The following is a 17,593-nucleotide window of genomic DNA, read 5'->3' as shown; positions in this document are numbered from 1 at the left end:
TGAATAGTATTCGCAAATCGGTAAGCGGGATATTGCTCTGAAATCAAAATTTAATTAAGTGGTGTGGGCTTGATAGCATTCATTGATTTGCGTACTGGTCACACTTTGATGAATAAACTCGCATAAGTTTACCATGGTCATGAAAGAAAGTATTTTAACTAAGATTTTATTCCTTTGAGGTTGCTATAGAATCTTCTGTAGAGAAAACTTTACTTCGATATCAGTATAGTATATTTGAAAATAAAAATAAAGCCGTAGTATAATGCTTAACTGTCACCGATGTAACATTTACGTGGCACGTGCTCATTCCCCCCTCGCAAACTTAGGACTAACCTCAAGAAAATTTTCCAGAAATTACAAGTAAATGTCAACTCTTTCACTGCAGAAATGTTGTCGTAACCTTGGATACAAAACAATAAACATAATAATTGATTGCAATGCCAAGCAAATCTTGAATTTCTTAAACTTGTATAAGTGATACATATCCATAATAACGGTACTTATGTGATTCATAGCACCAAAATACGTAAAAAAAACTCGCTTGCGGGTGTAAAGAACTCTTTTGAGAGCACTTTTGTTGTCAATCTCATGGTATATACATGCTTTCTCAAAGACTGCTAGGTGGAGCGAGGCTATCGGTCAACATGAACGCTTAATGATTTGTCGCTGATCATCCACTTCGAAAACGTCGATTACCGCTGGGATTGCAACGCTTGAAGGACAAGGAATTAGGGGCTGATTATTCCAAACAACGAGTTTTGACGAAATGAAACAGTTTTTGACGTTCCAGTTCACGTAACCACATTGGGTTGGAACCGAAATATGGGCGGAATCACGGGAACTGGTCTATGCCCAGCGCGTCATGTAATTGTGCCCCCATGTGGTAATGGATCCTGCTCCTTTCCCTGTGCAGTTCATGTTCACTACTCAAGTTTGATTTGTGTCTCTAAAACCACACGGCTTGGAATTAACGTTAGGAATTACTTCGAACAGCGCCCAAGGTTGTAGTACTGTTGAAATACTCAAGCAAGGGGGAAGAGAAGCATGTCAAAGTGTGATACAATGTTTTCAACTCGTAGATATTCATGAAGCGTGGACTTCGAACGAGAGTGGATCAAGGTTTCGCAAATTTAGGACCACTCCTTGCCTAAAGGAATTGAAAGCCCACACCGCGAAAGATCTAGAAGGACGTCGGGTCTCCCAGGATTACATTAAGAGGATTTTCCAGGCTGCGGAATGGGAGGGAGTTCCGAGTTCATTCATTTGTGAAACTCGGAGCAAATTCTGGAATGATGAGCCAGGGAACATGGCGGGAGGAAGGACACACTCTTTTGATCCTCCTCCCCCCCATTCTTCTCTTATCACGGACCTGGCGCGGGTTTTCCCGCCAGAGTCCGCATTCCAGAGAAATTTTTACGATCAGGGATTAAGGATCGCCGTTAAGAACCCTACTGCTCCTTTTCCCCCTATTACAGGGGTCAAACCGTAAAATGCTCGATGGAAGAGTTATATTTGTTCGCAAGGGGAAAGAAAAGCCTCTTGAACGACGCGAAGGGTGCTAGTAAATAACCGTTGCTGGATTTTCCAATCTTTTCTGACCGTAAATATTAAAAGAATTTGGTTCCTTCCAAAAATATATTTGCAAGAAGCGAATGACTACTGCAAAAAAAATGAATAATAATACAAAAGCAAATATTTGAAATTAAAATTTTTTCGGAAACCCCGAGAAAAACATTCAGCACCAATCAACTGTTAAAGTTGATTTATGAACTAGGCAACAACTTTTCAAAGCGTAAGATAAAGGTAGCTTAACTGGCTTAAGCACTCGGTCGGACATTAAGGGTTTCGAATCCCGGTCAAGGTGAATGATTTTTTACATTTTGAAAAATTGTTACATTTCAATGCGCATTAGCGGATCATGTCTCCGTTAAACGTTACTGTTGCGGCATCTCTCGCATTTTAATTCAGTTTGTCGAAGGATTTAATTTTAAACAAAGAGTGCAACGATATTTTCCACATTGTAATTTTTTTATGCGCCAATTCGTCCGACCGTTGAGTTGCAACGCGCACATTGGTACTCAAGAGATCCTGTAGCTTAAGTAGGCGGCAATGCGAGAGAAATTGGTGTCCGCATTCTTTACGAAATTCCTCGAACTGTAAATGCATGTTTTCCGGGACTTCCAAAATCCTTCCATATTACGTATGATAATGATGGCGATAAAAAAATTTGAGCCAACATCCTTTTTTTTGGTAGATTTCCGCAGTCCGCGAATCAATTGGAAATAAAATAGCCCCGAGTGATCAAATTGATGTTAAGAGAATACTTCACATCCTCCTTTTCCAGGGAAACCCTCTTGATCCCTAATGACGTGATCAGCCACCCAAGACTGGTGGGGGAGGGGAGACGAAAGGGTAGGTTCTCGCAAGGGGTTAATGGAGAGAACGGGGGTGTGGGGGTCCCTTACCCCTTCCCCCCCAATCTCGCGGACTCGGTGACGCACATGTGAGGCGCGCCGACCGTGCTGCATAGGCGGTCGAGGAAAGTCGGTCATTGGAGAAAACAAGTGGAGGCCTTATATCCGTGAGGCAGGTGTTGGGGGGGGGCAGGCAGAGGGGGAACGGTGCGCTGGAAGAGGGGGGCTCCTGGAGTTGAAGTGGGGGAAGAGCATAGGGGAAGGGCATCCCTCGGCAGCATGCTCGACTGCTGGCCGGAATCGTCATTCGGACGTGCCCTCTCGACTCATTCGGTGGTGCGCGGTGATAAGCGAGTGTGCTCTCTCCCACTTCGCTCGATTTGTCGTGTGTTGAACTCTTCGGACGTCGGGATGTTGTTGACCATGTTATCTTAGTTAAGTGTCCATCCAGTGTATTTATCGTGTGACTCTTTAAGACAAGTGTGCCCTTATCGGGGATTTAAACCGCAAAATGGTGAGTCTCGATTGTTTATGTTTCCAAGTGACGCCATCAGCTGTCCGTTTAGTATGGTAACTTCAATGCTATAAGATTTGTCGGCTCGCAGTTCCAAAGGATTTCCTACTGCGACTCCGTATGTTCAGCTATATCGTTTTTCAGCATTTCCAATTCCTTTTCCATGTGATCATTTGAATATTGCAATCAAAATGCGACGCATTTTTAGAAGAAAGTGCTCTTGTAACGAAAACCGGTGTTTACCATAAGGCCTTCAGTCTCTTAGATTTCCAATTAATTGAGGTTGGATTTAATAGCGCGACATAGCTAGTATAAGGATCTCAGGAATTAATATTTTCATTCATCGAAGACGATTAGCCATATTTCATACAAGAAGAGATTGAAAAATAGAGTAAACGAATGTTGTTGCGGTATAAATAAATCATTTGTTGTCGAAAGAGGAGGATCCGAATGTATAATACCAAATATCTATTTAGTTCTGAAGATTTAAGTGTAGAAAGCTGGATTACTGTACCAATCACAACCAATGTTATTTTTTGTTGTTTCTGTGGATGAGGGGAGATGTCGACAAGCGGGGATAGTCGGTCCCGAGCCGGGCGCTCATGTCACCGAACGTCCGTTTCAAACCGTACCATATTGAAAAACAAAGAGCGTCGCCACGGAGATCGATCGATTGTGATGAAACAATGGGTTGCCCCACCTACTTCCTTCCCCTCACACTTTTACCCTCCTTCTCAAATCCTTTCGGTCTTCCATAAATGCACCGGTTGGTTAATGAAGGCGTGACGGGCGTAATTCGTGGGGCATGAGCGAGCGCCGTGGTCTTTCTGTGGACACTAAGGACGCCTCCGAGAGGGATGCTAGTCTCGAACCCGACGTTCTTTCTTGTCCTCTTCCATTCGCTCGGGCGTGACCTGGTTTTCAATGATCTCACCTCCTCTCTCTCAACTCCTTCGGGGCCCCAATCGCTCTTTCTTGTACCGGACTCCTTCGTTCAACATCCCTACTGACTGACTGGCTCGACTATCCCGCCCCTCTCCTTAACCCAAATACTCTAGGCTCCACTACCTCCCCCTCTCCCTTCCTTCACGCTCACCCTACGGCCCTTTTCATGTAGTTGGAGGATCTCCGATCCGACAACAAAAAATAGCACTTGTGCCATTGTTGAGGGTGATCGCTGGTCAGGTCAGGGAGCCGTTCAAATTATTAACGGTGCATCGATCTTTGGGCAATTTTTTTTGTCCCATGCTGCTCCGCGTTTGAAGAAAGAATTAAAGCATCGCTCGCCTTCTGAAATGCCACTGGGGTCATTGCCTTTTGGCATTAATACAACGATGTTGGTTCTTTACCTTGAGAGATTGGGTTGAAATCTGTGAGATATTTTTATCTACACGAAGGACTATTTTACAACTGCAAACCCATCCATTAAAGCTATTTTGGGAGTTGGTGAATTTAAATTTTGTGTGAGGAAATCGGGAATGTGCCAACCACGCCCTACATTTTCGGCTCGATCGACCATGGTGATAAAAAAAATGTGAAAAGAAATATATGGGCCTCATTTTTTAATGTTTTTACCTCTCGCTAAATCATTTATGAATCGTGGCATAAGCAATTTAAGCATGAAGCGTGTCAATGAACTGTTTTTGATAGCGGAACGGCACGGGTTGAATGCCCACCCAGAAAACAGAAGGTCGCGTGTTTGAGTCTCTGGTGAGCAAAGTTGTCTTCGCTCTTAGTTTCAAGGACGATAACATTCGTCGATGATGGGGCTAGTGGGGTTGTTAGTCTCCTGGTTTCCCATGTTTGGGCAATGCTCAATAAGGATATGAGAGCAAGTTTGGTGTGGGAAGGTTTAGTTACACTAATTCGGTTACTTCCAAAATGAAGGGCCGTTCAAAGTTGACAATGTTTAGCCTGTTAATCTGGTAGCGTTACGGGAAGTTCATACCTACTGTACTAAATTATCAAATATATAGAATGTATTGAAATAAATAAAAGTGTAAGACTAGGAATAACTACGAATATATCTGTGATGCTTGTACCTGCAAAAGAAAAATCAAATCGTATTGATACAGTCGTCATCAGTAAGAGTAAAATAAAGTCCTCGAATGAACAACTGTCTGTTTGCGATACCTGTAGCACATATAACATCTAATATGAGGTTAGATGCAAACAAATGCGGAATTTGCATACTTCATGGAAAATACTGTGTACACCGAAGGGGTAAATTCTCCAGCAAAACCAATATGTGCGCTGACTTCCGTGCGTTCAATCAACGTCGGTACACAGTCATGCGCCTACGAGGTATTTCCGTGAGTAAACACGTAAATGAACGAGCGAGATATGCATCAAAATAGACCCGCGTCATCAGCGAGTAGAAATAGTGGGCCCAGGGGGCTGTTTTTTAATTGTTATATTGAGATTCATTCCCGTTCTGGCAGATTTCAATGCAAGGCTGCTTTCAGCCGTTATTGCAACCAGTTTATGGATTCCTTTTTTGACTCTTTTTAGGCCGTTGAGACTTGTGGCGCCATCAATGGCAATCCATTTAGACCAAGGTATTTATATTTACCGGTTATTCCTGGCGATTGTCGACGCAGTCTTCAGTAATCTCCCCAAAAGAATGCCGAAGGATACCTAGGGATACGTTGGGTGTACTCTTAACTCATTTTCAAGATGGAATCGATTGGAATTCTCCATTTGCTATGACGAGGCATACTTTTATACCATCACATATTTTGGCAGCTTTTTTTTGTCTTAATTACAAGCATATTCAAATCTTAAATTACTGTTCATGAATTCTATCATTTTCGTGGTGCGTTAAACGTTTTGGATAATTTTCCCTTTTGAAATGATGTCAATCGCTGGCAGCGTGAATTCAAGGCGTCGAATGAAATTGCTAAAATGAGAATCTTAGTGCATTGGGCGTTTGAGGGCTTGAATCGAATGTCTTCCTTGTCAAGTTTTCTGTGAGTCGAAGTTTTCCTCTGCTCATTTGAAGAGCCTTTTCTTTTGAGTCGTCGATGGTGCGAAGACCTCTCATTAATTATGAAAAAAATGACAAAGATTATCTCATTGAAAGTCTTCTCATGTCATAAATGAAGTGGATAATTTTTGCTGCACCAACAAGCGCTGGTATTTAGCACCAGGGTTAGGCGTCGCCATTTCGAGTGGTTACAACGTTTGACAAGAGTAGGCTTGTATCAATAGTTGTGTCTTCTAGAGTGTCTCACGCCAACAATTTCCATTCAACCGTGGGTTATTCTTCAGGCACTTCGACGACAGTCATTAATAATATGCCAGCAAAACACGGTGTCATTTCACATGTATTAATCCGTGATGCGAAGACTACGGTCAATTGCAATCATTTTTAAATTGAATGTTAAAACGTGTTTTTTTCATGTAAAAAAATTATTAATTCTCATTTGTTATAAGGCATTACTTACCATGAAACCCACTTCGTTGGAAATCTACTGAATTATTCCGAAAGGGCATTAAAAATGGCTGTGCAGAGATTGGTAGTTTTGTAAATTTCAATCTATACACGTAGGTATTCTGTAGAAGTACACGAGGACGTTCCCCGCGCTGTGCCTGTTGGCTTTTATTTACTAAGTAAAAAGCTCACATCAGAATGTTAATGCCATAAATTACTAATACCTAAGAGGGAACTGTTGATTTAACGTGACCATGAATTACCGGTCGGGTCGGCAGCAAAACTTTAATCCATTTGGTACGATCCTCGTGATACTTCTTGTGGTGTTTATGCCGTGGATGTTAAACTTGGAAACGCAATTTGGAAGCATACTCACCGTATAATTTTCGTCTACATTAGCAAAATATACTTTCGAAGATTGTTTGGTTGGAAGACTTTGTATATGTAATCCGCAGCAATGGAGAAAGTACGAGTCTTTCTTTCTATTTCAATAATGGACCTCCAGAGTTATGAACTCCTGAGGTATTGCGATAGGCGTGCTATTTAATTAGCTTCGACCTCAAACGTTTCCAGTGATTGCTGGTGAAAGCGCGCTGCCTTGTTGGGAGTGCTGGTCAAATATGAAGTAGACGCACGGAAGAATGCAGGCGATTGCGAGAGGAGGAGAGATCGTGGTTCTAGGAAAGGCGGAAATGTTGATCGTATTGTTTGATATAAACCGCGTGATTCAACCCTTCAGAAATGCGGATTTCTTTTGGAGACATTTGATATGTGGGGGATGATACACTTCAGATATTCACGTGCTATTTGCTCATTATTTGCACTAGAAATTTCGCCGCACCCCAAACACTTGGATGGAATTCCATTGCTGAAAGGATTAGGCGTAACTAGACACGCGAAAACATTTATAAATGTTTCATATTCGACCGTAGTATGAATTAAATCTACAATTAGGAGTTATAATCTATTGGCCTAAACAATTTGAACTCCGTTCAGGTCAGTTTTACCGTAATCATGAGCGATTCTGAATGAACGATACATTATTATTGAATTTGTGCATTTACGTAGCTTTGTATTGTAGACAGAAGCTTTTCTTAAAAAAACTAAGATAGGAATCCGGAATAAAAAAATTAGAAATTTAATTTCGACCTTTGGAACAAACTAAAATGATAAGCTTTGTTTCACCGAATTCACAGTGAAGAAGTGTGTGAGGCGAAGAAAAACACACCGTTATCTTGATTACGATTTCCAGACTTTCTCATGGAGTTGGCGTTTTATGGAGAAGGGTACCCTTATCACAGTTTCTTTTCGTGTTAGGCAAAGTCCAAAGAAGCTCAATTTTAGGTTATTTCAGTGGACTTAATCCCTTCAACTAATTTCTTCTCCAATGCCATATTATTGCATACTCATATAGCCTCTGTTTTATATATATATATATATATATACACAAAACAGAGGCTCTGTTTTGCCTCTGTTTTATATATATATATATATATATATATATATACACACAAAACAGAGGCTATATATATATATACCTGTATATATATATATATATATATATTTAAATATGTGGGTCGCGGTAGTCCAGTGGGTAGAGCGTTGGACTGCTGACCGGAGGGTCCCGGGTTCGATTCCCGGGCAAGGAACTCTGGGCACCTGCAGCTGCACCCAAGCTGAAGTGATTTTTCGGATCTTTCGGATCTTCCTGGGAAACCATAACCGGCACAGGGGAAGGAACTGGCCCCCCTACCCTGATGTGTGAATTTTCACACGCCGTATAGGGTGACACACGCCGTACTGGGTGATCTCTACTATCACCTACTAAACCGACCTTCGGGTTGATTACTGTGTATATATATATAAACCAATATATATATATATATATATATTGGTTTATTATATTATATTATTATTTTATTTATATATATATATATATATATATATATATATATATTAATAAAATCGTCGTATATATATATATATATTGTTAACATTTGCAAATTTTAGAAAAAATATGTCCCGCCACCAGCAAATTTTTGACTAAAAATTATTAGTTATTGTTTTATACGTTTCAGGGTGTGATGTTTTGGTTTAACATGATCACTCCGATATTAATTTATAAATACTGATTTGGATAAATTTGTGCCTTATAAATTATGATGCATCGTAATATGGAGGAGGGTACTTTTTTTACGTCCATGGAAATGTATAAGATGAACTGTCACCAAATCCATGAATGATCACTTATATAGATAGTCGAAAATCACATGGCACTATATTAATTTGGCTAAGCCATTAAATTCTTATCTTTGCAGCACTGATAATCCTTTGGATCACTGAGTTTGGTCGAAACATGCCCTTTTTAGTATTTGGAATACCCTTTGCGTATTGTCGTTCGTGCGGCTTCGAATTTAAGATTCATCAGTTATTTATAATCTTTAGAGCTTACGAATGTCCTCTCATGCACCGGTGATAGCTCTTGCTTTTGAACAAAGTGTGAGTTGTGGGTTTTCATCTGAAACTTGTATTACTCTTCATCTCTACAAGCACCATTTACCAAATTGATGATTACTGTCAAAGGCAGTTGACCTTGCAGTTGTGAAATTACCAATTGTCCTTGAGTGCGTATATGACTGACAAAAGAAGGAGATTGTGGAATTTAAGCGTATTATTTTGCGAGGAGGCTTCAAGAGTTATTGATATGCATGGGGGGCCAGTGATTTTCCCCCAATGAATATGGCTGAACGTATCTACGTATCACTAGAAAATGCTAGTTTCTATATTTGTCGCCATCAATTTATCACCATTATTATCATCATATTTCCTATGGCATTTGTTGTGATTTTATTATGAATTACAGAACACGAAGAGGAAAATATGTAGATGTTTTAGGATTTAAGCCGGCTTCAGGGACAACAAATTTTCCCCCAGTTTCTTTGCTCATATTAAAACATTTAACTTTAATGAATGTAAACTCAACACTTGCCCAAAATAGGCCTTCAAAATTTTAAGTTTGTTGGTAAATCGATTTTATGTGCTAATTCTTACACGCCTCTTTAATTACCAGCACTGTAAAATAAAAGAAGACGTAGATTAATTTAGTAATTATAGTAATTTCCTTAGAAGCCTAGATTATTCTTCATTCCAGAGTATTTATTCACATTGGGTGGCATATTCATTGGATGTTTTCATAGGCAACTTCCAGGAATGTATTATGCTCCATTGTACTAGTATATGAGATAAATCATGGATAATAAATACAGCACAAAGTTTGTTTCGATATAATTAAGAAAGGATGCTTGTGCTTTTATTAATATGGCCTTTTGAAATCCATATCATTTGGGAAAATATCAATTTTTTTATTCGGATACCATTAAGCTACTTTTGACCATCTAGTTAACTCATGATCGGCCGAGACCCCTTAGAATACTTTGACGCGACATCAATGAAGTTTTCTTGCTTTTTCACAGGAATTTCTTAAATAGTTTCACACGCTGATTACTGCAAAGAGAAAAATTTCAAGCTGCGTGTAACTTTTGCTCTATTATTTTTGTCTTGTTGAAGTGAATATTATAAAAAGTTGGTATCAATTTAATAATATTTATTTATTTGTCCTGGAATAAAATAATAAATAAATGAAGTCGAAATAGAGCGTGAATTTAGGAAAAGGAAAGTACTATCATTAAAGTCACGTGAAATATTTTTTATTGGTGACATTAGTGTACATATGTATTCCTATAGTAATCAATTAATTCATTTTGCCGCAAATTATATTATAGATCAATATTGGAGGGCATTGAACCTGGTAATTTTGAAAATGCATATTTGAAGAATTGATAATTCCATAATTTTGCTTGGATTATTTGATTCTGGTCTTGATTTTTCAATGTTTTATTCTCAATTCTACTAGATGTTATGAATTTTTAATTGGGATTTTAATTATTTGGTCTTCTGTGCACATCTTAACCCTTTTTATCTTCTTCGGACAATGATCCTTGGTTTTCCACGTTGGCTTTGGAACATGCGAAAGAAGGTTGACGGTATGTCGAATCTTGATTTAGAGCAACGTCAATGAAACGAAATTTCCATCGAAAATATTTCCGAAGTTTAAAATGCCTTCTAATTCAAGTGGCAATTTAAATCTATGAGAAATTTTCTTGAATCTTCGAGAAGTTTTCTTGTCGGCGTTAGCTTAATGAATCACGTCAGAAAAATTAGTTTCCCACCATCTCGAGATAATTGCTGTTAGCAGAACATGTACAAGAACATTGTCGAAATGGCATACACGATTTGGTGTTTACAAACCACAAAATATTCGCACTTGATGAAATGTCATTTGATATTAGAGTTATCCATTACTAATCATGCCGCCATTATTATTTATCGTCAAATTCTTACTTCATTCGATCCGTAGCAAGATATTAATTTTCTTTCGGTCACTTACAAATTTGCTGAGTGTCTTCTGGAAACAATACATGAATGGTGGTCTGCTTCATTATTGATACTTATTCCAATATATGTAGTAATTGCAGCAAATGAATCGGCAATTTCAATGTGGTATATTATTATTTTCAGTAGTGTCATACAATGTATTCATTTTGCATAAAAACTTAGATTGCTTTACACAATAGATGACAAAGTTGAAAATAGGAAATATTTCATTATTTTTGGAACAGTGACAGTTTGCTAAATTTATTTTCCGAAATAGGGATTCAAGCGTTTCAGAATTTTTTAAATTAAATTTTAATTAAAAATTAATTAAATTCCAAGTAATTTAAATTCTAAATTTATGTGTATTCATTTCATTTTTATATCATCCTTGATGGAATACTAGAACACTGAAATAATGGCTTTCACGCTGAACTAATGACTGTATACATTTATTTCCAGGAGGAGAGATGCGTCCGAACAAAACTGCTGGCGACGCGGTGGCAACTTGGAGTATTATTTTTCGCGTTTGCCGTAGGAAGTGCCTCCGCCGGTGAGTGTTCACCCAGCCGTTTTACTATTTTAGCGTGCAAGCGCTAATGCATCCAAGAGAGAGAGATTTACTTTGAAAAGTATTCGGAAGGAAGATGTGAGCGAATTTCTTGCTTTGAGGAGTGCTCAATGAAATATGTTTGCTTGGCTAAGGAGCTCAGAATGATCCCTTCACATTGACAGAAATCAACAAATCTTTCGATTTTTACTCACAAAACTCCCTGTTCCTCTCTCGTTTCTTGGGCCACCAAACCCACTAGTCAGGTAGTCAGCCTTGCCCGACCCCAGACGCTGCCGTAAAAGGTCCCGAGAGAGAGGACGGAAGGCTTCCGCACCTCCACCGTGGCTTTGGAACAGAAATCATTTCTTTAGTGACGATTTCTGTTGATTGACACTAAATCTTTTTAACCCCTTGAAGCGGTAATCATTTTTTCAACCCTAATAGCTGACGAAGTCAGATTTATATCAAACTTACGAACGAATTTTGAGTAAAATGTCATTGATGGAGTTAATACGTGGCAATAGAAGTGTTTTTTTGAGTTCAGCTCTCCGGAAAAAGTCGCGTCCCCACACGTCTGATGTGCAACTTTCACTGTGGACACGCGGGCATTTAGTTTTTTTTAAAGCTGTTTCTTCATCAAGTCTTCGAAATAAATACTGACGTCCGAAATGATGAGGGCTGATTTTGCTCGCTGTTAATTTATATAACTTTTTTGCTTGAAAAATCACAAGAGTAGGCCAAAGGTCTAGCAGTCCAACAAAAATCCCGCATTTAATATATGTGTTCCACAAATTTTTCGGTTGATTACTTTGTATAATGAGTTGATTCTAGTGTTGCGTAATTTTTATTCTTTTGTTTGTCCAAAATTATATGATATTTAACGCATGTGTGTGCGTGTGTATGTGCATTGCCATGTGAAGGTTTTAGCAAACCTTAATCCACATGATACTATTGCATTTATCGTATAGGCAGGAGTGTGCTCAATAAACGTTTTTCCCGAGACCGGTTTTTTTAAGCTCTAGCGATATTTTCTCTAATAGTTTCTCAAGAAAGTTTGCGAAGAATAAGTATTTTCCATGTATAACTGCCTCCTAGCAACCGAAACGACTGACGTGGAGATACGAAACGCACCTTGTTACGCGTCGTGGCAGTGAGGAACAAGAAGGTCCTACGCTCTTATAAGGAATGTATTATTGTGACGTAGTTGTAGAAGGTCCCTCGTCTTCGGCCATCATTTCGATAAGAGGCGTTCGGTGAGTTGGATGCCGTCTGAGGGAGAATGTCAAGGTAACATGGTTGAGTAGTAGAAAAAATCTAAAAGGCATCGAATTTCCAGAAAGATGGCTTTCTGTTCTAGGACCACGGTACAAAAAGACACACGGAGACGATTGTTTATTGTTTTAAACTGAAACATTTTTTTGGAAGGTGTTTTATAATTTGATTCAATAATGCGATGTCGACAAGGGAAACACGATAGCAGCCCAGGGAAAGACGCATCTCACTGAGAATCGCTGTATTTCTCGCGAAAATATTCTGCACATTGACATCAGTTCAGCGATTGGTAAATTAATCCACAGACATATTCTGTTTCATTGAAATGTTAAAAACTTGACACTAGTAATGTAAAAATATTAATGATGATAGTATTTTTTGTTACAAAGGAACGGTACAATGAAGAAGATTTTATGCATTTAAATCATAAATTTCTGTAAAATTCTTGTTATTTTCGAATTTTGTTTGAGATTCTAGGCCGTAATGAGATCTAAAAATTGGTTTTATCGTCGGTTTGAGGTGAAATAGAACTTAAAGGATCCTCATAAATTCTATGGTAAACATCCTCGGATCTTGTCTCGTTGAAGTGGCCATTGACAATGAAGTACGGAAATACACGCAAATCTTTTATAGTAGCAGTAGTATTTAGGGGAGGCGACCGACAGCTGAGGTCATTTGCGCCATAGGGGATGGACAGGAAAGGATGAAGGGCGGAGAGAAACCCGGCGTCGGCATTAACCTACTCTTAACGAAAGGCGCCAAGGGGTCCGCAGCTTAACGTCCCATCCGATGGACGGTACTCACTCAAAGTGCCCTCCACAAAGCACCTCAAGTAGGGATCGAGATACCACTGAAAAATATTCAACACCGCCGAACCCTCTGGGTGGGAAGCCAGTACGATAGCCACCGCACCAATCCCGATCCCCGCAAATATTTTATACGCAACATTTTTCTGATTCACACTTGAAAGAGACTGAGGACCGGTTGAGAGGGGGAGAGGGGAGCCTCATGCACTAATCTACCTATTCCTCAAAGTATCATCTATAGTCGAATGATAAGTCCTTTAAGGGACATACTTTTTTGGACTATCATTTGCCCAATCTCCGGGCACTCCGGCCTGTCAACGGAAGGCGAGGTGGCGTTTCTATAGTATTTCGCAATTGAATCAGTGGTGCATTCCTATGCCTTCAGTTGTGGTACCGGCGATGTACCGGTAATGTCACACACTTGTTTGGGTTGCCATTTCTTTCTTTATACCCTTCGGTGAATGATTTGATATGGCCAGTGGATTAAAACTTCGATTCTACTCTTTATCTCTTTTAATGTCGTTGGATCTTATGTAATTCTACAACACTCCAGAACCGCGTGGTAATTACGGATACTTTTTGAATTGGAAGGCGATGTGACATGCGATTAAGTGAAGGATCAGTGTACTTTGTTACCCGGGAATCAGCTTGCCGTTTCCCTATCGTCTTGCTTTTGCATAAAGGAAGGGTTTATTTTACATAAGGATTACATTCTTTTCCTTTTTGTGATGGTATGCTGGCTATTTAGGTATTTCAAAGATGCAATAACTGTTTCTCGTCTATATGACCATAGAATGAAAGAGTCATCCATAAACTGCAGTGAGAGGGGTTTATTTTTAGCGAAGAGCTTTTTAGGCCTTCCTGTTCTAATTTTTCAATAAAAATTTACAATTACCAATGATCACACCGCAACTCCATCTAATGTTTTTCTCGGTCATTCCATCGCAGCGAGAATAATGTCGTTTGAAACAGAATTTCGAACACTTCAGGCAGTCTTTTAAAAATATTTTACTCGTAGTTTGTTTAAAATGAGTACTTTCAGCGATCGGCTTTTCAAATGTTGTCGATATTGAAATATACCGTACCGAAACTAACATGAGGCCTAATTTTGGCAAATTTCAATCCGTTATGGATTCAACGATATTAATAAAATTACTGCCGTAGGAATCCTTAGATTCAAATTTATGGTGAGATTCCCTTGCTAGGCGTTGCATCTGTTAGAATGTCGGAGAAAAAGTGGCCAGTTGTAGTAGGCAGTAGTCATTGCGAAAATACGCGTGGGGAGGCATATCGCCATTTTTACCATTGGAAAAAGAGATCATCTGAGTGTAGCAACATTTTTGGCAGCTCCTCTAATGCCATTAAAGAGCAAACATCCGCAATCCTTGAGGATGTGAAGTGAGGTGAGGATTATTTTTTCAAGGAAAGTGTCACATCTTTGCATATCTTCGAACACTTTTAAAGGTTCCAGTTTTCCTTCACATCTGTAGTGTTTTGGCAAAATCCTTGAATTGATTCCGACCCTCTACTTCCGCGTCCCGGACCTTCATCTCCGTCCTTTCTGATTCATTGATTTTCCTGTCACTCTCACGTGTTTTTTCATCTTATTTAATATCACAATGTTTATTAGACAATAGAAACAGTGGACACTAACAAATTTCTCTTAGAAAAAAGAAAAATAACATAAAAGATGTTAATAAAAATATATAAACCTCAATTAATGACCCAAGTTAACGAAAATGACATCACGAAACTGTTTGATTTATTCTGTTGTCATTTTCTCTCGATATATTCAATAGAATCGTAGTCTGTTCATATGTTCAAGTACACGTATAACATATGACATGTCTATCGATACATTTATTTTCCATTTCTCAAGCACTTACTTTATTTTGTTCCTTTTTATATTATACCCGCAGAATTACTTTTAACGGGCTGGTCGAATAACTGCTAATGCACCTTTTACAATGAATGAGTATTATGGATTTAGTGATTAATTTTCAAATGCCATTAGTTATGAAGGTACAGGTATTTGAACCGCACTATTAGTAGTTATTAGTGGAGGTGAGCGACCGCTGTGATCATTTGCGGCAGAAGGGATAGGAGAGTAATTTGGTAGGGGTAGTATACGTGTATTCTGGGAATGAAGGAAAGGTGGAGAGGAACCCGGCGTCTGCATTACCCTACTCTTATCGAAATGCGCCAGAGGGTAACACAGTTTGACGTACCATCCAACGTCAAGATATTTCACCGAGCGACCATACATTGGAGATGATTTCCTTGTTTTCAACGTAAGGTCAAGGGTGGCCTGGAAAACATTCGTTTGTTGGGCTAACTTGCTTATTCTTCTTCTCTTCCCTAGTTAATGCCAATCGTTCTAATAAAAAGTCAACCTGTTATACTCTGCCACTTAAAATTGAATATATTGAATGTCCATAAATGCGGAGCCTGTATTCCAAGAATTTAACACCTTGATTTGTAGAATGACCTATACATTTCAACTTTCTAAGATGAGAAAAGAAAAGAGGACTCCTCTAAGTGTGTGCAGTTACTTTTTGTGAGGTTAAACTATTTTCCAACACTAGTAAATGAAGATCAAGCACATTATGAGCCGTTCTACTCTAAACTTTTTGCAATTGTCTGGTTTTCTTGTTTAAGTGTCACCACATTATAGCGGAGAGCCGTAATTCCGCGGGTCGTTTCATTCGATTTGTGTGAGCGTGCATGCGAAATATCCATTGTTCCTGAGGATTATGGGAACCGAATCAAGAATCGCGTCGCCAAACACTTCAAGTTTACTCCTGTGTAATCAAGATGGGAAGCGTTCAGCCTGTAACACCCACTCTATAAACGAGCGTGGGAAAACTGCTCTGGAGGGCGCTTCGTTTATGACTCATGGTGCTGCGTTGTTACCCTCACCTCGTGTCTAAGATGTTCCAACGAAATGTTTATTTCCTTATCCCGCGAGAGAAGATTTATATTTAATTCAAAATTTGTTTTTCCGAGCAACTTTTGAACCTCATGTACTCTTTTCGTGTGCCTCAGCGTGACACGAACGTAATGAGGGCAGCTTTTTAAATGGGAATTCATTTAAATTTTTAATGCTCTCTCACACATTGAAAGATATGCTTGGATTGGCTGAAATATTAATGTAAACTCTCTAGATAGGATTATAAATTAACTTAATCGTTGAATGTTTAATTGTGGAATATTCTCATATTTTAATTTTAAAATGTCTGTACTCTTAAAAGAGTTATTTATGTGGCGGTTATTAAAAAGTCGGGTTTAATCATTGAAGTTTATCTTTGGTGAATGGCCAGGTAAAGTTTTAGTATAACTTTCACGATATCAACAATTTACTTTAGCTGCTATTCATTCGTTTTGGCATTTCTTTAATTATGAAGATCGTGAAAGTGCAGTGGTTGCTTGGCTTCCCACCCTGAGGTCCCGGGTTCGAATCCCAGAGGCGGCAGATATTTTTCAGTGGTATCCCAATCCCTACTTGAGGTGCTTGGTGGAGGGCACTTTTGAGTCAGCATGCCGTCCGTCGGTTGGGACGTTAAGTGGACCCCTAGGCGCCTTTCGTCAAGAGTAGGCTAATGACGACGCCGGGTTTCTCTCCACCCTTCCTTTTCGTTTATCCCCAATAGCGCAAATGACCTCAGCTCCCCTAACGCCACTTCTTTAATCATGAAACTTGGGTGTTATCTAATTTTCTCAAAAATATCTGAGAAAAACTTCTATAAATATCATCAACTGTTGATTTAACCAATTTGTATCCTGTTTCGACAAAAATTTCGTTTCTGTCGTATTTCACGCAGCAAGTGGCATGACGTCAGCAAAAGATCAATTTTACAAATTCCGAGAAGAAACAGAATTGTTGTTTCATGCTAGTGAAAATGTAATACGCATTTGAATTTATCTTCCTACGGTTACTTAGTTTTAACAATACTTTTTATTTAACTTATCATGCAACTTAGCTTTTACGAGTTCCTTTTCCATTTTAAATGGCCAGGCATCCATTAACTCCTAAATAATAATCCTTAGACTGAGGCGACCGACATCGAAAGATTTCGTATCCCACATGGCGTCAGCCATCCCATACTCTCGGTGAGACTTTTCGGTTGATGAGAAACTCCTAAATCAAAGGGCGAGTGATGGGAAATGGTT

The 17,593-nt window shown here is 39.1% G+C and overlaps 1 protein-coding gene across 1 annotated transcript in view; it reads left to right on the top strand.

The window, feature by feature from the left end:
• The first annotated feature begins 2,739 nt into the window (after window positions 1-2,739).
• LOC139698891 (thyroglobulin-like) overlaps window positions 2,740-17,593 on the top strand; it is a 57,745-nt gene continuing 42,891 nt past the window's right edge. The window contains exons 1-2 of the mRNA XM_071597843.1: window positions 2,740-2,928; window positions 11,255-11,345. Coding sequence (XP_071453944.1) covers window positions 2,926-2,928; window positions 11,255-11,345 — 94 coding nt within the window. The 5' untranslated portion in view covers window positions 2,740-2,925. The remainder of the gene's footprint in view (window positions 2,929-11,254; window positions 11,346-17,593) is intronic.

The sequence above is a fragment of the Hetaerina americana genome, unplaced genomic scaffold (assembly GCF_022747635.1).
Source record: "Hetaerina americana unplaced genomic scaffold, ioHetAmer1.1.p SCAF_9, whole genome shotgun sequence".
In the NCBI taxonomy this organism is placed as follows: domain Eukaryota; kingdom Metazoa; phylum Arthropoda; class Insecta; order Odonata; family Calopterygidae; genus Hetaerina; species Hetaerina americana.
Note: the sequence above shows the minus strand (reverse complement) of the source record. Positions and strands in the feature narration are given on the sequence as shown.